The 27,013-nt window shown below is 37.6% G+C and overlaps 2 protein-coding genes across 2 annotated transcripts; both read right to left on the bottom strand.

Annotated features, from left to right (window-relative positions):
* Positions 1–145: 145 nt before the first annotated feature.
* LOC127640487 (protein NEDD1-like) lies at positions 146–26,539 on the bottom strand. The gene is given in 18 exon segments (XM_052123088.1): positions 146–848; positions 962–1,028; positions 1,135–1,243; positions 1,333–1,516; positions 3,920–4,065; positions 4,214–4,258; positions 4,439–4,543; positions 4,689–4,733; positions 4,841–4,972; positions 5,114–5,273; positions 10,027–10,228; positions 10,439–10,668; positions 10,793–10,933; positions 11,108–11,224; positions 11,316–11,410; positions 12,133–12,276; positions 25,866–25,987; positions 26,451–26,539. Coding segments are annotated over 18 exon segments (2,178 nt in total). The 5' UTR covers positions 26,480–26,539; the 3' UTR covers positions 146–743.
* LOC127640486 (endophilin-A1-like) lies at positions 15,704–18,067 on the bottom strand. The gene is made up of 3 exons (XM_052123087.1): positions 17,743–18,067; positions 17,110–17,255; positions 15,704–16,040 (listed from the first exon to the last, which is right to left on the bottom strand). Exons 1-3 carry the CDS (start codon positions 17,761–17,763, stop codon positions 15,950–15,952), a joined length of 258 nt encoding a protein of 85 aa, XP_051979047.1. The 5' UTR covers positions 17,764–18,067; the 3' UTR covers positions 15,704–15,949.
* Positions 26,540–27,013: the final 474 nt, after the last annotated feature.

Raw genomic sequence — 27,013 nt, 5'->3', positions numbered from 1 at the left:
CAAAATTAATGATTTACACACGTTTACACACTCATATTATGCTGCCGTAGTACTTTTTGTAGTACAACGTTATTTGAATGTACAAATCTTCAACAGAAAATCGAAGCAAAGCATAAAATGAAGAAATAATTTATTTAGACCAGTCCATTCGGAAACATCTTACTAAAACAGATTAGGAGCACCGTATACAGAATAATATATGTGTTAGTCATTTTCTTTTTGATGCTAAAAGTATTGCCAAGATCATTTGAAATTTATTAAAGATGTCGTCATGTATTGTTACTAATCTGTAAGCAGAAGCAATGGCATACAAATAATCCCCATACAGACATAAGATGCTCAAAAATATCTAATACCACACCTACTCTTACACATCCTTATCATTTTTGGCATGTGGTTTGCAAAAATAATTCGGACAGAATTTGTGAAAAAAGCAAACACATAAATGGCAACATTTATGTGTTTGCTTTTTTCTAAATTGTGTTCTCTTCCGTGCTATTTGATTTTTAAGGCATGGAAATCTTAAAAAACAATCTTTATAAACTGAAAACAAATACAAAAGTGTGTGCCACTATAACAAATGCAAAGGCAGTCGGTGGGCTGTGGTCTTGAGATGAGGTGTGCAGAGTTACGGCACTAGTAGAAACATATGAGCTTGTCTCTGCCCTCTATCACTTCGGTCAGTATTCATAGACTGTCACAGGCTTCATAATGCAGAAGTAGATGCATGTGCATGAATGTCATTAATAATTGGCTCGGAGTCGCTTGTTTTTCTTTTTCAGTTTTTCTATCTCCTCGACAAGCGAGTCATTCACTGAGTGCTTCTCAATTAGACCGTGAATTTCATTCTGAAAAAAGATAATTGCCAATGTTAAATGGGATTTTAATTCAGCAATATAAGCATGTCACAAGAACATTAGTTGTATGGCAATCCTTGGTAAACAGGACAATGTCTACCTACCATCTGAATATAGAACTGTTGAACCATTTCCACCTGTAGATTGATAATGTCTCTATGACAGGTGTCCCTGGAAGCAAAAATATTTATTCAGTTTACAAAAGATACATCACTGCAAGCAATCACATTTAAGATCACTAGATTTTACACTGTTTAATGAATGTTTGACAGCTCACCTAAAGTCCTCCAGTGCCTCATGGATCATATTGTGAACAAAGCTCATCTGAACAGAGGTGAGCGGAGGTCCACGACTCTCAGCTCTAGAATCAACTGTTGCTGCTGGAGCTTTAGTTTAAAACATCAGTCACACATTATGTCCAATTAAATAAAACAATACAAATATTAATCGAATTGCCACTCATTCAAAAAAATACCTGGTGCAGTTGCAGGAGGGGCTCTGCAGACCGGTGAATCATAGGTGAGCTGGGTGGGCAGATCTCTGCTTTGAGTGGGCTCAGGTGTGTTGAACGGATGCACTGACTGAACACGTGTGCTCTGAGAGGTAGGGGGTGTTGTTATGATTTCATACTCTTGGCCATTGCCATAATTGTTTTCCACCTGTCAATAATCCAGAGACCATGAGGTGAATTAAAACGCCTATCAGATTAAATTATACAGGGTTCCCACTGTTTTCAGCCAATTAATTTCCATGACTTGAAAGCTAATTTCCATTCCCAAACATTTAGCATTTCATTCTGAAAATGGCACCGAAATCCCATCATCACAAATTTGTAAAAAACAAAAATACAACATTGTTTGCTAAAAGTTCAACTGATTTTTATTTATTTATTTACATTTAATCCATACGAACAAATTGCGTGAATCCTAAAATGGGCGGGGATTAGTGGCACATCGTTGTCTCTAATTGGTCAGGCAGGGCTCAATGCTCGGGCCAGTCCAGTGGTTCAAATGTTCACTTGCCCTGCCAAATTTGTCACTGGCCCCAATGCAAAACTTAAAAATAGCTGTTTTTACCATCATGCTTAAAAAAAATGTGTCTGAAGCTATTTTTTTGTTGTAGATAAATATTAAGTTTAAGACATTTTTAAGACACATTTATAATTTGCAAGATATGATTTATGCCTTATGTGACCCCATACCAGCACTTTATAGACATAAATTCATCATAAGCCATCCAGTCATTTACATATGTTTTTAAGTGAAGAGTTCCATGGAGCAAATTATGGTTTTCCTTCACCAGTTTAGTCTTGCTGTCAATTTTTAAGCTCTGTGTAGTTTTCACAACAGGATCAAATATATAGTCACTGAGTTAAAGATTTGAATATTGGCTGAATGTTACACAAATATGAATCCCTGAGAGAGGAGACCATGCTACTAAATCATTTGTGATGCGTACAGTATATACAGTAGGTAGATTTTAGGCCTAATCTGTAAATTAAGAGTGGACATAAACTTGAAATTAGACAACGCAAACAAGACCAACACTGACTGATCCACAAATCACAGAAAGAAAATATCTGTACAATCCAAAAATGAGAAATGTAACAAGTGTGATGAGAAAGATGAAGTAGACTGTTTTAAATGGTCATCTTCACCCTGCAGCTGAACAGCTCTGAACATAATAATAACTATGGATTCACCGATACCACTGTTTCTCTTCCGATCCGATATCGGAAATCTCATTATCTGCCCAAGTCGATAGAAGTGTTGTTTTTTTGCATAATCAGTTTAGAATATCTTTACATTATTGTGTGGAACTAATTGGGAGTATTCTTTAATATGTAAAGAAACACAAACCTCTAACTACACATTATTTCAATATAAATTAAGAAACACTTTATTATTAACTAGTATACTGGGTAATATAGCAGCAAAATTAACAGTAATTCCAGTCTTCAAATCTTCAGTAGAAAAGAAACCGGTTTTATTTTTCCCCCAGAGAAACTGGAGCGCTGTTCTGGACAAAGTATATACAATTTAGACTCTTAGAATATGAACTTGTTGCCCTTTTGACCTGATGAGGGTTCAGAGCTGAATTCAGAGAGCTTAGTGCTAACTTTATAGATGTTATTGTTTCAAGCAATGTGCAGACGGGAGTCTTGCACATACAGGATAAAACGACACACTTGTGCTAGTGCTGGTGTTTCCGCCCGGTTCTCAACATGCAAGGCCACTTAACCGCAGCCTTCGCACTTCAATGGGTCATAACAATATGTCGTGAAAACCTTGAGATAACTTCAAACCGTGAAGAACGCGCTGTACCAAAAAAGGTTAAAAGCTTCAGTATTGGAGCGATCGCTGCATCCGTAATAATAACCGTAGTGATTTTGTTTTTATTCATATCAAATGCCATTAGCATGTCGAATTTATGGTTGCATTTTGAAAAACATAACCTAAATATATAGGCCTACTTGTATTGGGTAATGTGCAGCTCAGATTTCCAGCCACATGCATAACCAGGGTTAACCAATTTTATTACGTTTTATTCAGTGCTTCTCTAAACACGAAATAATGAGAGAAACTGCGCTTTTTATTTGAAATGTGGGAACAATACTTGCGCTGTCCCATTCGAGTGCACATTAAACAGTGTCTACACTGCATGGAGAGATGAGAGAGAAATGCACGGACAGAGATGGATTTACAGTATTATAGAAATGAGCGGTTGATTTCATGTGTTCCAATGTGTGGATTGCTAATTTTCAGCATGTTAAAACGATGTTTTCGTGCACTGTGATTGTGAACTGTGGAATGTGCGGGCCATCAGGCAGTCCTTATTGTCGAGCCTTGGGTCAGGTATTTTAAATAACATTATATATTTTAAACTCTTCACCATTTGTTTTTAATCCAGTGCATAATAAATAACAAATATATTAACTATAAAAAATTCCATGGTTTTTCCATGACTTTTCAAGGCCTGGAAATCACAATTTTAAAATACCCTTATATTTTCAGGTTTTCCATGACCGTGGGAACCCTGAATATAAACAATTTTTTTTTTACCTTTGTGCCATTCTGTATATCTGTCCGTTGCGGTGCGGCAGTGATGGGCTCCTCCTCTTTGATGGGTGGGGGAGTCTGAACCACAGACGGACTGTAGAAGCAACTGCCCGGAGTGCCCAATGGGGTCTTTCGCTGTGACGAGCCACCTGGGAAATGAGGAAAGTATTCAAAGTCTAGTAACACAGGAAATACAAGTGTTTGTATTGTTGAATGCAATAGTGCTATTTTGTCATGTTTGAATTATGACTTTATGTTTCTGTTATGTACACAAGAGTAGACAGACAGAGATCTTGCCTTTCTTTCCACACGATGCATCACTCTGTCTGTAGGCTTTGTAATCTAAAAGGATATTATTGGAAATGGTCAAACATTGCAGACTACATACATCTGTCTATAAGTGTACACTAATGTATAGTTACTGTATGAAATAAGACAACAATAATTTTACATAAAATTATGGTTTGAGTATTAAATACAGATGGTAAACCGCTATAACACCAAATGGAAATGTTTTCTCACCATCTCGTACAGGTGAGAAGATGTCCAGGCTGTTTCGGCCGACCCGGAACCTGTCTGTGCCATGTTGTTCTCCTGCCTCCCTTGAGAACACATCTATACTACCCCCTAGAAACAACAGAGAAACCTCACAGTTCTGTTTCACAAAAACAGCAATGTCCAACCACCATTTAGCCATGTAATCATTGCAAAATATATTCAAAATCATTTGAACTCTGCCGTAGGAACAGTACATATTTTAGAAAATACCCACCATTTCTAGAAGTTGGAGTATCACCCAACCCATGTGTCTTGAAGCCTGTACAATGGATGGAAAACCATATTATGAGACTATAAAAGGCAGAGAGTGAGATGACAGAATGATCTGAAATAAATAAAAAATTCAAGGACATTACGATGATTTACCATCATTAAGAGGGGAGAAAATATCCAGGTTGAGGCTGTTTTGGCCAATGCTTCTGAACTTCTCCCCACACGGCAGCTGATCTTGTCTGTGTTGGCCCTCTCCTTCTCGGGAAAACACCTCCACAGCAGTACCTGCAGACACATAACACATTCAGTACCTATAGAACCAATTAAAAAAGCTATAATTATGGCTTTAAAATAATAACTAAGCAAACCTATTATGATTGAGTAAGGAGCTTTATACTATTTAACCCTAAAGAGGCAAACGTTGACCTGCGATTTGGGATTGGCCATCTCTTCTTTCTTCAGGAAATTCAGGCACACTAGGTGGGACTGTAGATGTTGGAATGGAAGATCCCATCTGCTGACTGCTCAGCTTTACAGAGACCCTCTTATTTGTCTGGGAAGTCTTGCTGGATGCTGTTTTAGTGTACTGTGGGAATAGGGCTAGTTTTTAAATATGCAATATAACCAGTGTCATACATTTTCTTTTTTTTTTATTAAAATGTATTAATATTGTTTGTCCCTAGAATTGATTTTCATGGGACATTGTTCAGCTTGAGGCATTGTCTTATCATTTACTCACTGACATGTCATCCCAGACGTAAAAGGTTTTCTTTCTTTTGCAGAACACAAAAGGAATATTTTTAGAATATCTAAGCTCTGTAGGTCTATAAAATGCAAGTGAAAGGTGACAATAACTTTGAAGTTCCAAAAAGCACATAAAGGCTCCAGTGGTTTAATTAATGTCTTCTGAAGCAATCTAATTGGCTTTGGGTGAGAACAGACCAAACTATAACTCTTAAATCTTGACATCAGCAGTCTCCTTGATGATCATGATTTTGAGCTAAATTACAGCTCATGATTGGAGACTGATTGGATTTTTAATAAATTGATTTAAATAAATTCTCCATCTGAATATTTAAAAATAAGAGGAACTCATAGGGCAGCTGTGGCTCAGGTGGTAGAGCCACTAATCGCAGGGTTAGCGGTTAGATTCCTGGACCACATGACGAAGTGTCCTTGGGCAAGACACTGAACCCCAATTTGCTCCCAATGGAAGCTCTGCCATCATTGGTGTGAATGTGGGTGTGAATGGGTGACTGATTCACAGTGTAAAGCGCTAAGATTAAAAAAGCACTATATATGTGCAGACCATTTACCATAGTTCCCACTCTTTCTGACCAATGAATTTCAATTACTTTTCCAGTTGTTAGTGATTACTGCATAAGGATTTTTAACATCAGTTTATAGAGAATGTACTCAAAAAGAACAATTTCTTGCCGGTTAAATATGCTAGAGGTGATCAAAGAGAGCAATTACATTTAAATAATACATATTTTATTATATACACTCACCTAAAGGATTATTAGGAACACCTGTTCAATTTCTCATTAATGCAATTATCTAATCAACCAATCACATGGCAGTTGCTTCAATGCATTTAGGGGTGTGGTCCTGGTCAAGACAATCTCCTGAACTCCAAACTGAATGTCAGAATGGGAAAGAAAGGTGATTTAAGCAATTTTGAGCGTGGCATGGTTGTTGGTGCCAGACGGGCCGGTCTGAGTATTTCACAATCTGCTCAGTTACTGGGATTTTCACACACAACCATTTCTAGGGTTTACAAAGAATGGTGTGAAAAGGGAAAAACATCCAGTATGCGGCAGTCCTGTGGGAGAAAATGCCTTGTTGATGCTAGAGGTCAGAGCAGAATGGGCCGACTGATTCAAGCTGATAGAAGAGCAACTTTGCCTGAAATAATCACTCGTTACAACCGAGGTATGCAGCAAAGCATTTGTGAAGCCACAACACGCACAACCTTGAGGCGGATGGGCTACAACAGCAGAAGACCCCACCGGGTACCACTCATCTCCACTACAAATAGGAAAAAGAGGCTACAATTTGCAAGAGCTCACCAAAATTGGACAGTTGAAGACTGGAAAAATGTTGCCTGGTCTGATGAGTCTCGATTTCTGTTGAGACATTCAGATGGTAGAGTCAGAACTTAGCGTAAACAGAATGAGAACATGGATCCATCATGCCTTGTTACCACTGTGCAGGCTGGTGGTGGTGGTGTAATGGTGTGGGGGATGTTTCCTTGGCACACTTTAGGCCCCTTAGTGCCAATTGGGCATCGTTTAAATGCCACGGCCTACCTGAGCATTGTTTCTGACCATGTCCATCCCTTTATGGCCACCATGTACCCATCCTCTGATGGCTACTTCCAACAGGATAATTCACCATGTCACAAAGCTCGAATCATTTCAAATTGGTTTCTTGAACATGACAATGAGTTCACTGTACTAAAATGGCCCCCACAGTCACCAGATCTCAACGCAGTAGAGCATCTTTGGGATGTGGTGGAACGGGAGCTTCGTGCCCTGGATGTGCATCCCACAAATCTCCATCAACTGCAAGATGCTATCCTATCAATATGGGCCAACATTTCTAAAGAATGCTTTCAGCACCTTGTTGAATCAATGCCACGTAGAATTAAGGCAGTTCTGAAGGCGAAAGTGGGTCAAACACAGTATTAGTATGGTGTTCCTAATAATCCTTTAGGTGAGTGTATGTTCCCATTCGTTTTAAAGGTTTTATTATACACCTATCAGCCACAAAAGTAAACCCACCTGCCTAATATTGTGTAGGTCACCCTCATAGCATTCCGAGATGTTTTTCTTCTCAACACAATCATACAGAGCGGTTATCTGAGTTACCATACACATTGTCACATTTTTTTCCCCATTCTGATGGTTGATGTGAACATTAACTGAAACTCCTGACCTGCATCTGCTTGATTTTATGCCCTGCTGCCACTCGATTGGCTGATTAGATAAGCGCATGGAGGATTGTTGGTGAAAGATGGGCTGGTTTGAGTATTTCTGTAACTGCTGATCTCCTGGGATTTTCACACACAACAGTCTCTAGAATTTACTCCGAATAGTGCTAAAAACAAAAAACATCCAGTGAGTGGCAGTTCTGTGGATGGAAACGCCTTGTTGATGAGAGAGGACAACAGAGAATGGTCAGACTGGTTTGATCGGACAAAGTCTACGGTAAATCAGATAACCACTCTTACAATTCTGGTGAGAAGAATAGCATCTCAGAATTCTATTATGAAATGCGGGCTAGGGCTGTTTTGGTGGCACAGGGGGGCCCTTCACAATATTAGGCAGGTGGTTTTAATGTTGTTGCTGATCTGTGTCTATTCAAGACTTTTCCAAGCTTAGAAATCACAGTTTTTTGGCACTATATTTTGAATTTCTGTACCATCTTTCTTACTTTTGGAAGAATTTTTGCCTATAGCCACTTTCTGACCCTGACTGTATATATATATATATAACAAAGACTGATGTAGGGATGAGTCAGTTTAATAAAAGTAAAACACAACCTCACATACAACAGATGGTGGGTTGTTACCAATGTGCATGTCACAGAGGGAATGGTACCTTTAATTTGTTTTTGTAATTTAGTGTTTTTATTTATTTTGACAAAGTTTACAAAACATTTTGCAATATAAGAAAGAAAACTTATATGACTAGTTCTCTTCCAATCTCCCCCCCTTCCCCCCTTCCCGCACCCTCCCCCCTTGCACTTCGGGACATTGGGCAGTATCCGAATAACAAGGGATAAAATAAAATGCATACAGAGAAAGACAAATAGAATAACATTAATGATAACACCCATAAGTAGCTGCAGATTAAGTAGCTAAATATTTCTAAAGATATCCAGTTCTTCCACATCGAAAAAGTCCTAGGGTTAGCGTGATTGGACCGTGCAGATGACAACTCCAGATATAATATCTCCAATAAAGAGTGAAGCCAATGTTTAATAGAAAGGTCATGTGGAGGTTTCCACCGTTGAACAAGTAACTTCTTTGCAGCGGTCATGGCAGCTAACCAGAATTTCCGTACCTTCTCACAAAGAGGAAATTGAGAATTGTCATTTAACAATAAAATAACAGGATCTTTGGGAATACAAATCCTCGAGGCCTTGTACAACACATCAAGCACCGCATCCCAGAATTTTTGCACATCCGGACAGTCCCACAGCATATGCACCAAAGAGTCCACACATCCCGGTCCACAGAAATTACAATACGGGTGGGGTGACAAACCCATTACATGTCGTATGCGTGTGGTTAGATATGCCCTGTGAATAACTTTAAAATGAATGAATTGGTGATTCGGGTTCGTGGATGCATGGAATGTATTGTCCCACACTGTATTCCATTCAATTGTCCTGTTCAAACGTTCAGATCTAATATCCAAGCTCTAGCTTTAGAAAAGTTATCTGTATTTAGATTTTGAAAGCAGCGATAAAAATATGAAACAATTCCTGTGCTTGGTGCGTTTGAGATCCAATTCACCACTGGATGGGTATGAAGATTTATACCCCAAGGTACCTTATGGGCCTTTAACACAGCACGTAATTTGAAATATAAAAATAAAGTGTTATGCGAGATATTAAATCTTTCTATTAAGTCACGAAAATCCAAAATTGAATCTTCCCCTTTTATGTCGTTTAACGTTAGAATACCTTTTGTAGACCAGGAAGGCTGTACGAAAGGTTGACCGCCAGAAAGTAAGTTCAGATTGTGCCAAATCGGAGTATGAGTGTGCCATAAAGTTTTAGATGCAAAACAGGCTTCAATCTTTTGAATATTTGAAGAGTGTAGGAAATTATAGGACCATAATATAATGAGCATTTCCTGTGAGAAAGGCCTGAAAATAAAAAATCTTGCAAACTAATTGGTAAAATCGCTCTTTTTCTAATTGTTTCCATGAAGGTTGTGAGCTCGAATCAAACCATTTCAAAACTGAGAGCAGGATAAAAGACCAGTGGTACCATTTAAAATTAGGGCAGCCCATTCCACCTTTTATTTTATTTTTTTGAAGTGTAGACCACTTAATGCGGGGACGCTTTCCATTCCAAATAAATTTTATCAGTAAAGAGTCTAACTTTTTCCAATAATTCACTGGTGGGGGGAGAGGAAGCATAGAGCTAATATAATTTATGCGGGGCAAAATATTCATTTTTATTGCTGACATTCGGGCAGATGGCGATGAAGGGAGACACATCCATCTTTGAATATCCGACTCCACTTCCCCATAAATTGACGTATAGTTAACTCTGGAAATGAGGGGTAAAGTAGGTCTCAACTGAATCCCTAAGTATGGTACCTTTAATTTGGAGGTGGAGTTCTGAAAGCGAATGCAGGTAACCGAAGTGTTGTGAGCTGTGGTGATTTTGACCGGTGCACTGAGGTTGCGCAAGTCGTACAGGTAGATTCTGCCCTGTGTGGAGCCCACAACCAGTCCAGCCCCGTCTGGAGTGAAGTCGATGGCTGTGAGCGGAGACTCCACCAGCTTATTGCGAAAGACCCTGTAGAGAAATGCACATAAAAAAAAAAAAACATGCTACATCTGATCAACTGATTCAATATGCATGTATAAATCAATTCTTCTCATTCATTCAGACTTAAACACTCAAAAAAGCCACAATCAATAACCTCCAATGGCCAAAGTGCATACTGCTAAGCATGAAAATATAATATGATGATCTTGCAGCCTACACAAACAAGTTTAGTCTTACATTTTGCTGGAGGTGTCATAGCAGACAATCTTCTTGTCCAGCCCTACAGTAACAAAGAGCAAATCATTGGCTGGAGAGAAGGCCAACCCTGAACATGGGGCTTTGTGTGCCACCTCAAATAAGTGCAGCTCCTTTTGAGTGTTCACATCCCACAGTGCCACCGAGCCACTGTCAGACACAGTGGCTAGCAGAGACCTCTTCACCAGTGAGTATCTGAGATCATGTATAGGCTAAAAAAAAAGACAAAAATGTGTGTTCAACACTGGATAATCAAAAGCTTTACATGACTGGTATAGTATACTTTCTTTGTTGTATGGCTGTACAGAAGGAAATGCCATGGGGCAAGAAACTCACGACATTTGGCCCATGACCAAAGGGTCTGCTAGACAGGTTGGTCGTGATACTGTGAAGGATGATATCTCCACTGGTAGAGCCTGATGCTATGTAGCTATCTCCTCCATTAAAAGACACACATGTGACTTCTTCCTTGTGGTCCTTACCAGAAAAAGACAAAGGAAATGGGTTGGGATCTGACTGATTCCACAGATAACAGTTTTGAAATTTCTTTGTGATTATTTTATGTTCTTTGAAACTTCCTTGCTGGTATTAGAGGCATACAAACTTGTAATGTTTTAAGAGCTATACAGCTAAACACTCTTTGTGCCATACCTTGAGGCTTCGGTGCAACCTCTTCGTCTTTAGGTCCCATATATTAACTGTGTTGTCCAGGCCTCCACTGACCAGGAACTGTGAAGTGGAGTTCAGACAGACGCGGGTTTGCTTTTTCTAAAAAAAGAAGAAAAAAAGAAAATAAACATTATGAGACACTCACAGTTGAAAACAACATATTATATGTTACAAAAGGCTGTCAGCTCACACCTTCACCCAGCTAAATCACTGGAACTGGTGAAGACTTGAGACTGGATACCACCAGTTTGTCCCCTATACTGCTGGCACTGACCAGGTACTGATCTGAACAGTGTTAAGGCAGATCTTTTAACTTTGAAATCAACCCATAAAATACTACCTGTATTGAAGAAAAAGTTCACCCAAAAATGTAAATTCTCTCATCATTTACTCACTCATTCCATCCCAGATGTGTATGACTTTTTTATTCTGCAAAACACAACATTTTTTAGAAGGATATCTCAGCTCTGTAGGTCTATACAATGCAAGTGAATGGTGGTCAGAAATGTTAAACTCTAAAAATCACAAAGTCAGCATAAAATAAACACATACATCTCCAGTGGTTTAATACATGTCACTATAAATTTTAATCGAGCTTGAAATCACGATCGTGTCAGGAGACTGCAGTGGCAAGATGTACAGTAAAAATAAGTTATATTTTGGTTTGTTTTCACTCAAAAGCGATTATATTTCTTCAGAAGACACAGATTAAACTATTGGAGTTGTATGGATTACTTTAATGCTGCTTTTATGTGCTTTTTGGAGCTTCAAAGTTCTGGCCACCATTAACTTGCATTGAATGGACCTACAGAGCTGAGATATTATTCTAAAAATCTATGTTTGTGTTTTGCAGAAGAAAGAAAGTCATACACATCTGGGATGGCATGAGGGTGAGTAAATGACAAGAGAATTGTAATTTTTGGGTGAACTATCACTTTAAATATGCTGCCTAGATAGGCAGTTCACTAGATTATGAGTGATATTTCACAATCAGCTTTACAGGATACTGCTGCTGCTAAAGCACACTTGAGCCACTGGATGTGTAGCACTGTGAGGGTTGAACTGCTCCACCACAGTCATGGAGGTCGAGTTCCAGATCTTCAGGCAGTCACCTGAGGACACCAGTCGCATGACGTCTTCCATAGCAACAGCTGCCAAGAGACAAAAGATGGACAGCTGTCAGTCGCGCAATAACTAGAATTGTAAATGTTTTATATTCCCCTGAAGCTCTAAAGGGAAATTAGTATGACATTTTTATGACATCGTATGATGCTGCACTTTAAACTACTGTAATTATGTTATTGTTACTTGTTTGATTAACAACACTCTAAAAAAACACTTTGTTTAAATAATTGTCCATTTACTTAAGGAGTTATTCTTAAAATTATTAATGAGGCTGAATTATGCCTTAACAACAAGTAAAATATTTGCAAAGACTTTTTCTAAATTAAGTTAGCCAACAAGCAATGCAGCTAGTCCAAGACAATGTAACTAAATTTTAGAATATGATCAAACTTATGTACGCAAATGACTAACAAGAACAAAAACGTCTGAAACAAACCACTAACAATACTTATCCACTAACAATACTTATCTAATTAACTTTTGCTTCCAAAACACATGTACTTGTTTATGTTTATATTGTTGCGCTACCAGACAGTTTCTGCATTCAACAGCTGATTAGAAACAGCTAACTACTTACCCTGAGATTAGGCTACAAAAAGTGAGGAAATTCAGGAGGATATGTTGATAAACACCTCACAAGACATCCACTAAGATTTAATAAATGTATCCTTTTGTTTAAGTGTAAAACATTGGCATATCACTGAAGTTTGAAAATCCATGGCTAGTAAAGAACCGCCACTACGGCGCGCTGCTGGGCTCAAAAAACGAGTAACATTCGGAAATACCTCAACGCAATGTTAGGAGAGGACTTGCAATTTAAGAGTTAAATGTGCACTAAGTAATTGATTTCTAATAATAAAATAAAAAAACAATTAAATGTTTTTTTTACTCCTAAAGCAATAAATTGTAATTTTAAAAGATATGTATGTATGAGCACTCACATTATATGAAGACTCCAGTCATGTCAGTATCCTTATAAAAGCGTTTTAACTCTACACGGAGTGGGTCCACTCAAGGGGGCTGCCAGGTTTTGACATGCCTCGCTAAATCTCAATAACCACTCTCTTTTTGACATTTTCCCTCTTGGATTAATTTAATCATGGCTGACTGTGAATAGTGAATTTCTTCAATGCCCTCTGTAACTAAAAAGTATTGATTTTAAATAATGCTGCATCAACACCGCTAGGTGTCACTGTAAGCCCAAGACGATATAAACAAAAAGTTACTTTTCATTAATTAACATTCTTGATAAACACATCCGTTTAAATGTTTGTATACATATATAAATAGGTTAATAGCTCATTTTTAAAAGTTAAAATTGTTAGTGAGAACGCAGGACAGTTGTTGTACTCTACACATTAAATATTGTAGGGTGATTTTCATGTGACCTTTTTTTCTGGACAGTTTTGTACATTCTGCTCCACAATTATCGTTGCCGCAATGCAAAAAGAAGATGATCATTATGATATTACTACCACAATGTTCCCATTTTCAGCAGCCATCACTCCAACACCTTATCCTTGAGTAATCACAATAAATTGCTAATTTGGTTCAAGAAAATCACTTGCCTTTATATTAAACACAGCTGAAAGCCATTTGGTTCATTAAATGAAGCTTAACATTGTTTTTGAGTTGCCACAGTATGAAATAGACTGGTATGTCTTAAGGTCAATATTAGGTCAAAAATGGCAAAAAAGAAACCGCTTTCTCAAGAAACTCATCAGTCAATCATTGTTTTGAGGAATTAAGGCTATACAGTGCTTGAAATTTAAAAAAAACTGAAGATTTTATACAAAAGTGTACACTACAGTCTTCAAAGAAAAAGGACAACTGGCTCTAACAAGGTTAGAAAGAGATGTAGAAGGCCAGATGTACAATTAAACAAGAGGATAAGTACATCAGAGTCTCTAGTTTGAGAAATAGATGCCTCACATGTCCTCAGCTGACAGCTTAATTGAATTCTACCCGCTCAACACCAGTTTCATGTACAACAGTAAAGAGAAGACTCAGGGGTGCAGGCCTTATGGGAAGAATTGCAAAGAAAAAGCCACTTTTGAAACAGAAAAACAAAAATAAAAGGTTAGAGTGGGCAAAGATACTTGGAAAAGAGTGTTATGGATCTTAACCCCATTGAGCTTTTGTGGGATCAGCTAGACTGTAAGGTGTGTGAGAAGTGCCCGACAAGACAGCCACATCTATGGCAAGTGCTACAGGAAGTGTGGGGTGAAATGTCACCTGAGTATCTGGACAAACTGACAGCTAGAATGCCAATGATCTGCAAAGCTGTTATTGCTGCATGTGGAGAATTTTTAGTTTAAGAAATTCAGATACATTTTTTTTAAATTGTAATAGTACATTTTCATTTTATTAATGTCCTGACTATACATTGTGATCAGTTGAATGCCACTTTGGTGAATGAAAATACCAATTTTATTCCATTGAGCAATATCTATACATTACTCCAAACATTTGGTTGTCAGTGTATACTGTGTATATATATATATATATATATATATAATTTGTTGTGGGGTCCCCCTGGACATGTGGGCCTCTAGAACTGTTACCACATTTCACGCCACCAGCTATGGACCTGATTGTAAAGTATTTATACATCATACTCCCTACTGCATTATATAACATTAAAATTAACATTTAGAGTATGAACATATTGAGGATATGTAAGATATAGTATACATTTAATATAGCAGTGCAACAATTTACATTGCGTTTAATTATTTGTAAAAAATGAATGAAACAGAGGAATACACAGTCTAAGTACGTGACTTTGCATAGTAATAAGTTTAACACAGATAATACTGTAAGGGCTCAGATATTCTTCATTAACCTTCATCAAAAAATTTAATTTTCTGAATCTCCAAAACCCGCAATAGTTAATGCTGTCCAGTTGCAAAGTCTTCCTGCTGTCATTGTGGCAGAGGTACAAGGACTTTGACGTAGTTTATGGGAAAGAAGCCAGAATCCCCTCTGAGCATACCCTCATGCCAGTTCACATCTATCTGGTTGGTCAGAATGATTATGTCACCTTCCTTAAAGCACAGCTCTCCCTGGTTGTCTGGCTGGAAATTGTAAAGTGCACGACAGCAAGGCTGATCCAACAGAGAACCACTATCATCTAGCACACATGGACACATCCCAACATTTAGTATAAATTTAACTTTATTGTTGAGGTGGTAAAATTCATAAAGAGTCGACTTCTATACAGATAAGACGTTTTTTGAAAATTACACCACACTTAAAAGTATAAATTTAATTGCATTAGATACAAAATATTATACCAAGTGGCATCTGGAGTGTAGTTCATTTCACTAAGTTTGACAGCAAGAAAATGTCCAAATATGTTTGTCTTAGTTTTGAACAATATATAGTTTGATAATTTGAAACAAACAGGTATTTGTTAACTGTTATACTAGAACAGTTTGCTTTGCTATCTTTCTTTTAATCCTTATGTTGTGTTCTAGGGCCTGGGTAGCTCAGTGTGTATTGACTCTGACAACCACCCCTGGAGTCGTGAGTTCGAATCCAGGGAATGCTGAGTGACTCCAGCCAGTTCTCCTAAGCAACCAAATTGGCTGAGTTGCTAGGGAGGGTAGAGTCACATGGGGTAACCTCCTCATGATCACTATAATATGTGGTTGTGCGTGAAGCCTCCACACGCGCTACGTCTTCGTGGTAATGCGCTCAACAAGCTACGTCATAAGATGTGTGTATTGACAGTCTCAGACGTGGTGGCAACTGAGATTTGTCCTCCACCTCCTGGATTGAGGCATCACTACGCCACCACGAGGACATAGAGAGCACATTTGGAATTCCAAATTGGGGAGAAAAGAGGAGAAAAAAATAAATAAAAAATCCTTATGTTGTGTTCTGGTCATTTTGACATGGACAATTTCTTTTTATTCTTACACATTTTTTTTTTGTACTTAATCCAACTGAAATACAATTCCTTTACTTTGTTTACATATGGCATCTGAACACAAAAACAATTTGGACCATTTTCTAAAATTGTTTTGGGGTTTTATTTCACATTGGTATACTTGTGTTCCTGGTTAAAAATGACCAGCCATTGGAAATGAATGGATTAGACTACAAAACACAGAAATATTAAGTGTTCAGGAGCATCCCAATCCTTTAGATGAGCACACACACACACACACACACACACACACACACACACACACACACAAACAAACATGTTGTGATTCCAAGTTTTATGGGGACTTTCCATAGACATTTTATACCGTACAAACTATATATTCTATCTCCTAACCCTAAACCTCACACAAAACTTTCTGCATTTTTACATTTTCAAAAAACATAATTTAGTATGATTTATAAGCTGTTTTCCTCCAGTGGGGTGAACAACAACAGGAGCATCTGGCAAAGTAACACTGAAGGACAGTAGTAGCAACCTAACTGGTGGCCTTCCAACTGTCTATTAAAATATAAGGCTGCGTGGTATCTGTTTGACAGATTGTGTATCACTTAGTTTTGTATTTAAAATTACATTTTCACTCAAAGCTTCAGTAACCTCAGTAGCTGTGGAACATAATAGAGTATTTCAGACAAAAAGCACTGACGTGTACCAAGACTCTTTCAGTCTAAATAAGAGAAAAACTAAACACTACACCTGATGACTATCCTGACGAGCAAGTGGAAAATCCACAAACATCCATGTAGCACATTGTGCTCGCAACTGATTTTGATGCAAATTTCCTATTGGGCCAATTGCTTGCATCTGTTATCCTATGCACAGGGACACAATAACAGGGCACTGTAATCAAATAAAAAATTTCTTAAATAATATGAGTTGAGGTCTATGAAAAAGTAATGATTCTGACCTGGTCTGCAAACTGCTGAATCCAATATCTTTGGATTCTTCAAACTTTTCGAAAGCCTTCTTTATATCAGAGTCCACAATCTTGCCTTTACGCATCTTCTTGTAGTCAAAATCTAGACGCCGACCTTCAAGTTTTCTTAAATGGTACTGACAATCAGAAAAAAGAGGTCAGTTCTTAGTTCAGTACAAAAATACCTTTCTTTATACAAAATGCATGCATTTCAATTATTTTCGTGCTGAGTGTCAGGAGATAAAAATACAAGTAAAAACAATACAATCACAACATCACAATAATTCCAACACTAGATTTAAATCCCAACTATGACCCTTGAACTTGAAATTTAGATAAAAATCCCTAGGATTTTCCAACATTTACTAGCTAAACCTTTATTTAATTATTAATAAATACAAATTTAGTGCACTGAAAAAGTGTTCACCCCATCCTGATTTCTTTTTTGTATATCTCATACTAAATTATTTCAAAAATTCTAACAAAATCTAACATAAAACAAAAGGAATCTGAGTAAACACAAAATACAGTTTTTTAAATGACAATGTTATTTATTGAAGCAAAAAATATTTTATAAAAAATGACTTCTTTTGAATTCCATGCCATTACTACAATGCAACCCACAAAAATCCATGTTGTTGTCATCTATCACCCTCCAGGCCAGCTGGCAAACTATCTTGAGGAGTTGGACGTCCTGATGTCCTCCTTCCCGGAAGATGGTAGGCAACTTGTGGTTCTTGGAGATTTCAACATACACCAAGACAAGCACCAGTCCACTGAACTTCATGCTCTTCTGGCCTCATTTGACTTGGAAAGACTAAGCACTACAGCAACTCACAGATCGGGCAAACCAGCTGGACCTCATTTTTACATGTAACTGTACCAACTCAAATATTCTTGATACTCCTTTACATGTCTCTGATCACTACTTTGTTCAATTCAACATGACTCCCTTGTCTATATTAAAACAGACTACGCCTTTGGTTTCCTTTCACATAACCTCTATTCTCCTTCACCCTCACGCCTTTCCACTGCTGTCTCTGTCTCTCTTTCCTTCACTTTCCATTACATCCCTGAATGTAATTACTGCCACAGACACACTAAGCTCTACTTTAACAACCTGTCTAGACAGCATCTGTCCTCTCACCTCCAGGCCAGCGCGTATGACACCACCCATCCCCTGGCTCTCTGACGTTCTTCACGAACATCTGACTCAGGGTGGCTGAGGAGAGATGGCGGAAATCTAAATATCCAGCAGATCTTGGTAAGTATTAGTCTCTGCTTGGAACTTTTACAGACAACATTACATTTGCAAAAACTTGATCAACGGCACCACAGATATGCGCAGCTTGTATAGAACATTCAACACACATCTCTGTTCTCCCCCTACACCGCTTGACACAAAACATATTTACTAATAAGTTTACAGCCATCAGCAATACATTCTCAGCACCACACACTGTCAAACACCCACCTGCTGTATGCAGCTATTCTTTCTCTATGTTTTCTCCTCTGACTGACACTGAGGTCTCTAAACTCCTACTCTCCATCCATCCCACCACCTGTTCCCTTGACCCCATTCCTTACCACCTTCTCCAGGCCATCTCTCCGTCCATCCTACCTGCACTCACACACGTAATTAATACATCTCTACTTACAGGCATTTTTCCCACTACATTTAAGCAGGCTAGAATAACCACGCAGCTGAAAAAAACCTGCACTTAACCCCACACAAGTAGAACATTACAGACCAGTTGCTCTCATCCCATTCATAGCGAAAACACTTGAAAAGGCAGTTTTCAATCAGATCTCTCACAGAACATGCTGCTGGATGAAAATCAGTCAGGCTTCAAAAGTGGACACTCCACGATTCTGCCATGCCATCTGTCACTGAGTCGTTGAGACAGGCGACAGCTGGATCCAGATCATCCGTCCTGATTCTACTGGACCTTTCTGCAGCCTTTGACACAGTCAACCATCAGATCCTTCTCTCCACCTACCTCTCTACTCTGGGAATCACAGGAACTGTAATTCCCATATCTCAGATAGGTCCTTCAAGGAAGCCTGGAGAGGTGAGGTGTCCAAGTCAAATCAGCTGCTTACTGGGGTACCTCAGGGCTCAGTGCTTGGGCCACTTCTCTTCTCTATTTATAAAACATCACTGGGACCCATCATTCAGGCACATGGTTTCTCTTAACACTGCTACGCCAATTACACACAGCTCTCTTTGTCTTTCCAGCCCAACGACACCATAGTGACTGCTTGATTCTCTGCCTGTTTGGCAGACATCTTGGCCTGGATGAAGGAACATCACCTGCAACTTAACTCAGCCAAGACTGAGCTCCTTGTCTTTCCAGCCAACCATGCTGTTGAACACAACATCATGGTGCAGCTGGGTTCAACTACAGTAACAGCTTCTAAAACTGTGAGAAATCTAGGGGTAACCACCGATAACCAAATAAAGTTCACAGACCACATCTCAAAGTCAGTACTACCATGTAGGTTTAAACTCTAAAATATTAGTAAGAGAAGACCCTTCTTCTCTGAACATGCCACACATCTTCTTGTTCAGTCATTTGTCATAACTAGACTGGACTACTGTAATGCTCTCATGGTAGGCCTCCCTGCATGCACAATTAGACCCCTGCAAATGATCCAGGATGCAGCAGCAAGTCTGGTCTTAAATGAACCAAAGAGAACACCACTCCTTGTCTCTCTTCATTGGCTCACTCTGATGCTGGCATACAAAACAATCACTGGGTCTGCTGCAGCATACCTAAAATCATTTCTGCAGAGCTGTGTTCTCACCAGAAGCCTGTGGTCAGCTAAGGAACGGTGCCTTGTTGTACCAACACAAAACACTTTCCTGTACTTTCGGTTTCATTGCTCGACATTGGTGGAATGACCTTCCCAACTGTGTTTTAAATTTTTTTATATTGTAGTATTTTTTTAAATTTTGTAATTTAATTTAACAATCTTTATTTCAGGCACTAGCAATCCCAATTTCATGGGTTCAATTCCCAGGGTACACAAAAACTGATAACTAAGATGTATACCATGAATGTACTGTAATTCACTTTATATAAAAGTTTCTGCCAAATGCTTAAAATGATTTTTTTCCTGTAGTTCCATTATAATCTCCTAGGTGATCAAAAACATGATAAGCACAACCTGCCCTGACATAAAAGCCTGTTTTGAGGAAAGCACCCAACCACACTTCTGTCTAGGCTAACGGTCCCTGCAATTAGCATGTTGTAGAATAAAATACATCTTGAAAATATAGGTAATCTCAATTTTTTTAATTAACCCAGAAAGGAATTCAAGTGTTATTATGCTCATTAACAACATAATGACCAAATACATACCCCAATTTCCTTCAGCTCTTTGTCCTGTAGTGACTGCTACATAAAGGTTTGCTTCACTCGGACATCAGTGCAGTCTCTTACCTGGGCTAGTTGTCTGGGCCTCTCCATTTCAATCAGAGCAAAACCTGCAGTTATAACAACATCTATAAACTCTATAATCAAAAATCGTATTCCTGTTCATTCGTTGTCAACCCACATACCAAAACCAGACTTAACTCCAAGCTCACTGACATACAGGAGCATGCGAGCTCCAAGAATGCCCTCAGTCTGTGGATAGACAACAGCCTTCACCTGCCTGCGTATTCTAGAGACTATGTTAAGCAAGCTGAGTTTTTCTTTGTATGCTAGAAGTCAACAATATTTGCACGATAAAAAAAAAAAAAGATCATATTAACTAAAGCTTAAAGAATAACTTTAAAAAAATGTTTTATTAAATAATAGGCCTACCTGGGTTTGGCTGAAGATATCTTGTAGTTTTTGGAACAATGTTGAGAATCAATTTGTGAGTAATATCCATTTTCTACAATAAAGCAACTAATAAAAATACACAATAAAAATGCATTTTGTTGCATCCAAGTCCTTTACTGTATATTTCAAAGTAAAAAACATATATATTTTCCTTTAGCAACTGTAAAAACGTTTTTGTTGGATTAGTATCTCAGCATAGATTGGGCTTAACAAAAAAGGATATTAATTATGGAATAATTAAGAAAATGTGCTGGGGTCAGCTTGGAACTTGTATACAATAAGGACATTTAAGAGTTGACCATACTTGGGTGATCTCAATCAAAAGTCTTAAAGGAAGACTCCGGGTTATTACAAGTTAAGCTCAATCAACAGCATTTGTGGCATAATGTTGATTACCAAAAAATATATATATATTTTTTGACTTGTCCCTCCTTTTCTTTAAAAATAAAAGCAAAAATTAAGGTTACAGTGAGGAACTTACAATGGAAGTGAATGGGACCAATTGTTTTTAAGGGTTTCAAAGGCAGAGATGTGTCAGAAAAGCTTATAATTTTATAAAAGCACTTAGATTAATTTTTCTGTTAAAACTTGTGTATTATTTGAGCTATAAAGTTGTTTTAATCATCGTTTTTACAGAAGCTTTAGGATTTACAGTGTTATGTCATCATGGCAAAGTAATTGGATATATAATTTTACACAGAAAAGGTTAGTAAGCGATTTAATCACACTTAAATCATGTTAACATGCATATTGTGCATGTTAACAACATATAACTATAATATAAATGGTTTTACAAACAAGACTTGGATCATAATGTACTACTTAATGGTTTAATTGCAATCTTTACATGATAACATGAGAATGAGAGGTTGATCACAACACTATTCAGGTAAACCAGAGATACATTTCCAAACAAAACCAGGAAATCCACACGCTTTGCCATTTTTAACACATTGTGATGACTGAGCATCTGTTTCCTCTAGTATGTAAGCCAAACTGTATATCAAGGTCAGTGCTTTGGCCAATGCTTTCACAACACTAAGAGGATTCAAGCTGCCATAAATTAATAGAAAAATGTGACCCTGGAAACATTCTTAATATAAATACTTAGTGGCTTGGAAACTACACTGTACCTAATACACTGTAAACAACAACTATGTAGGAGTGATTGCTCAGCCTCTGCAAGAGATTTCAAGAGAATTTGTTATCCACAATACGATATGAATAAAAACTGTAGCAGATGGTGTGTATGTGTCTCACTAGCTTTCTTGTCAGCTAAAGCCTAGCTTATTACTGCTCACCTTACCTCTGCTGTAATTCAATCCAACAGGTCTGACACAGCAACACAAGGTGGGGGACAAGTTTGACTTCTAGTGAGCAGTACTGCAATTTCACATTCTAAAACAGATAGTTCCGAGTCATCCTGTGAATTCTGATTGGATGAGCTGAATGTGAATGTCTATAAATGCACAAATTTTCACATTTAAGCAATAAGGTACGAGAGGCTGTGCTATATTGCAAATATAGTCATACAACAAGGAATGAGATGCTGTGTTATATTGCAAATATAGTCACGCTGTTACAGTGGAGTAACCCATTCAGCCATGACACAATCTGGCATAGCCTTGAGTGCCTTATTACTTGTATAAAACGGTTACTACACAAAACTAAATATTAAAGTTGCAGCAAGTTTCTTTTTAGGAAATGACATGCAGAAAACACCTGTATTACCTGTCAGATATCACTGAAATAGGTGCCATGAAATATCACATCTGTAACAGCCTTTGGTTTGGTAAACAGCGGGGCAAAAGATGTCAGATTTGTTTAGCCAATCAGAAGACTTGTTTAGCCAATCTGCCAGTCGATCATTTTGCGTGTTCACAGGGCAGTCCATATATGCTCGTATGTGCAGGTGTCCAGCTTCCGCAAAACACTCAGGGTCGGATGACAAAATGCTCAGGGATACCCCACAGCTCTCTATTTACTCCAAAACAACTGTCTCTAGTGTGCTTGTGTGTGTGCATGTGCTTTTGGAGTTCAGGGTTTTGGAAAGAGGGGAAGTGGCTAATTTGAAGAAGGTGAAGTTCCAAAAGAGCTAAAATCGCTTACAGCGCCTATATTTATTAAAAGGAATATTTGAGGTTCAATACAAGTTAAGATTATATGACAGCATTTGTGGCATAATGTTGATTTAGACTCATCCCTCCTTTTCTTAAAAAAAAAAAGAAGCAAGATCAAGGTTACAATGAGGCACTTAATGAAAGTCAATGGGCAAAGTTTTGGAGGGTTTAAAAGGCAGAAATGTGATGCTTGTGATTTTCTGTTAAAACGTCTGTATTATTTGAGCTGTACAGATTTTGAGTTTTCATCTAGGGATTACCAGTGAATAGGCTACGTCGCCATGGCAGTGAAGTTGTAAAATTGGATATAACTCAGAAAAGGTTATTCAGCAATTCTATCACACTAAAACCATTGTTACATGGATATTGTTTCCGTCTTCTGGCTATACTTTTGAAAAGGTTAGTATTTTAACATTTATGGATTGGCCCCTTTCACATCCATTAGTGCATCATTGTAACTCACTGTGATTTTATTTAAATGTTTTTAAGATTTACAGTATTTAATTTTAAGAAAAGAAATGACAAATGCTATTAAGAATAGGAGTCTTTTATCATAGGCCTACTGCTGTTGTCACCGTTTTATAATGCAATAAGCCACTTGTGCGATAATGTGATTTTACCAGGTTTTAGGCACAATGTGAATATTATTGCTTTATGAAATGAGATAATTTCAAACATTTATATTTTTTAAACAATTTAGAAAACTCTTGCAAATAACTTAAAGCTCTGTACCTATTTTTGGAGATAAAAATTGTAAGGGTATTTGTAATGCTATATGACTGTCATTGCTTAGTGCTTCTGAACACTTTGTTTTTTCAGCCTGAATAGTGACGCACTGAGAAAGATTAACTACAACATCCACGCCGCCAGCAAACGTAGCAAGAGTGTTAAAACTATTTTAAAGGGCGAATAAAATCATGCATGTTTGTTCTCAATGATGAATCAATTTAAAGAAATGACTCAAACAAGATTTGAAGTTTCAAACTGACATCCTTATTCCTCGACCTGCAATGTTCAATATGACCATACGTGTCGGGATGGTTCAGTATGCAGTTGTGTACTATCACTCCACTTGAGTGCACACACATCTGTCCGCCCTCTTCTGTCCGAAGCAGTGACAGTCTGCTGTTATTTGCACCTTGGAACTTTACCCAGATTTGATTGGTGGGGCTGTACGGACATCCTGCACCTCCCAGAGGTCACTCGATTAATGCAATGTGTCTACTGCAAAAATGTCACTTTAATGGACAACTAGTGTTAGCCTATAAAAAAGACATCTCAAAAGTTTTGTTTCCCTAAATAGCTAGGCTACATAACAGAATATGAGCAGTGATTTCTTCCACTTGAAATTCAGATATCCATTTACATTTATTCATTTGAAAGACTATTTCATTCAAAGCAATATACAGTGCATTAAAGCCAAGATATATATTTTATTAGTATGCATGATAATGCGTGTTTCCTGGAAATCAAACCCATGACTTAGGTGTTGCTAAGATCTACTGGTTGAACTACACGAACACTTCCATCTTTTGATTGTGTGGCACATTAGGGTTGGGACTCAGGGTTACTTTTTAAATGAATTCCACTACAGATTACAGAATACATGCTATACATTTTTTTTTGTAATGTATTTCGTAAGATTACTCAGTAACTGACTCAGTAGGTCAGTAACATATTCTAAATACTTTGGATTACTTCTTCTGTACTGGTAGATTTGTTCACTTGTTTTGACTATAAAAACTAGTACAGTAAGACAAAATACACATGTTAAAAATACATTCTCTGAAAACTCTAAATATCAAATGCAGTGTTGTTTCTAATACAAGTTAAATCAAATTGATCTTGTTTTAAGGATTTTTAGATATTTTTACAGGAAAACAATACAAACATTATTATCAAGAATATGATTTATGCCCTAAAATCAAAGGTCTTACTAGAAATAAAATACATTTTGATCCAATGTGAATTTTCTTAATAAAAAAATATGATAGTGTCTGGTAACATGTGCATGTAAAATGGCTAGAAATGAAAGCACAGCGTAGTTCTAGTGGGGAGACTAGCGGCTGTATATCATCGCACCATTAGCTGGGTAATTCCTAGCCAATCACATGTAATCCATTGCTTTACAAGTCTGCTCTCAATCTATCACATTGCTGTTTCAGTGTGCTAACACGGCACTTTGGATCGCATCATTTAGATTTTTTCCATCTAAAAGGACTAAATATTAAATGAAACAAATGACAATACAATGCAAAGTAGTCTCTTCAGTAATCAAAATACTTTTTGAATGTAACTGTATTCTAATTACCAATGCATAGTTTTATGCGTACCTTGAATGCAAATATAAAAATTAGGCTATTCAACGGATAGTTCACCAAATTATAAAAATACTATCATTAAGTTGTTCCAACCCAATATTACTTTTTTTTCTTCTGTAAACACAAAATTATAGGTTAGGCAGAATGTTAGCTACAGTCATCATTCACATTCAATATGGGAAAAAGATGCAATGAAAGTGACTGAGGCAAAAACTCCTTATTTTATGTTCCACAGAGGAAAGAAAGTCTCATAGGTTTGGAACAAAATGTTTTCTTTTTGGGTAAACAATCCCTTTAGTTTATGCACCCATTGTATTAATAATGTGATCATAAACTCTTTTATTGATTGCATCTCATGGCCTCCTGTGAGGCTGTGTTACCCCACCTGTGAATATCAATGAGTCCTAATGATTTCAGAAAGGCTACATGCTTACAACATAATTGTCTTATCATGCACAACTTCATAATATCACCTGTCCTTGAGTGTGCAGTTCGCGTTTGCATTATACCAGGAACCTGACGTCCCTCTGCAACGTGCAATGCTGATCGTCCATCATAATCTACAGCATTCACATCTGCTCCTGACAGAAGGTACCTATGAAAGTGGAATAAACTCCTAATTTCTTCTTGTTTTATATGTAGTTTAGATGTCTGCATTGCAGAATAAAATGTAATATGATTATATTATCCAACCTAAATACACAGCTATTATGAATGATGCACATTTATAATTGAGAAGTTGCCTTTGTAGGACATAATCACAGATAATATAATGAAACCTAGACCTCTCCATTAGCTGGCAGTAGGGGAATGCATAATTCTTACAGATGAAATATTATTCAATTTATGGACACCGCCTCTGCTATTCGTTATTGACTATAATTACCACTATTGTTAATTAACATGGCAGGGCAGGGGCCAAGTTAATTAGTAACTTGAAAGAGGGGAGCAAATTAGTTATTTGAACAATCCTCTTAGAGATGTGGGAGTAGGATCCTAAACCTGCATTATATAAAAAATATGACTCATTATTTACTGCAGCATTTCAAAGAACTCACCCTGAAATGGAAAGTTCTGGAATAATCATTCATGCCAGCAACTTGCATCATGGAAAGTATGCTGCGGACGGATTGAGGAGAAAGTACTTGATCACCTGACAGAGGGCACAGACCCCATTAGCTAAAGTCGCCACCAGTGCTGCTCCAGACTTGCAAGTGACTTCTGTCGATAAACACTGAGATGTACAAAATTAACATATCCTTCTAAATTCACCTGTATAAAGAATCTAGGATGTAAAATGAAATACCTGTAATAGTAAATCCAATGTGGCCAGTCAATGACATTCCTCCAGTCTCCACACCTTCCGGAAAGCTCTGGAATGATTTAGTCACCAAAAACAAATGACGTCAGCAGACACATTTTAAAGTAGACATATTTTTAATCCTACAGGGAATTATCCTGATCTTACTTTCTTCTCTTGCAGGTAAAATGAAAGTGCGTGTACTCGAATAATGTCTTTTCGCAAGTTTTGATTGCTGCAACAGCACAGCTGACAATCACAATCATCACCAAACAGACACACTTTTAAAATCAATTTTCACAAAATATAGATAACATACCT

The sequence above is a fragment of the Xyrauchen texanus genome, chromosome 49 (assembly GCF_025860055.1).
Source record: "Xyrauchen texanus isolate HMW12.3.18 chromosome 49, RBS_HiC_50CHRs, whole genome shotgun sequence".
NCBI lineage: Eukaryota > Metazoa > Chordata > Actinopteri > Cypriniformes > Catostomidae > Xyrauchen > Xyrauchen texanus.
This window is presented reverse-complemented; position numbering and strand designations above follow the sequence as displayed.

Bases quoted from the DNA above. Each gene is read 5' to 3' on its own strand.
- LOC127640486 (XM_052123087.1), bottom strand. From the start codon at position 17,763: ATGACAACAACATGGATTTTT. The intron at 17,256-17,742 runs GTGGGTTGCATT...TCTGATTGTCAG, and splicing joins TGACAACAACATGGATTTTT to TACCATTTAAGAAAACTTGA. The intron at 16,041-17,109 runs GTCAGAATCATT...GTGGTGGCGTAG, and splicing joins TTCAGCAGTTTGCAGACCAG to TGATGCCTCAATCCAGGAGG.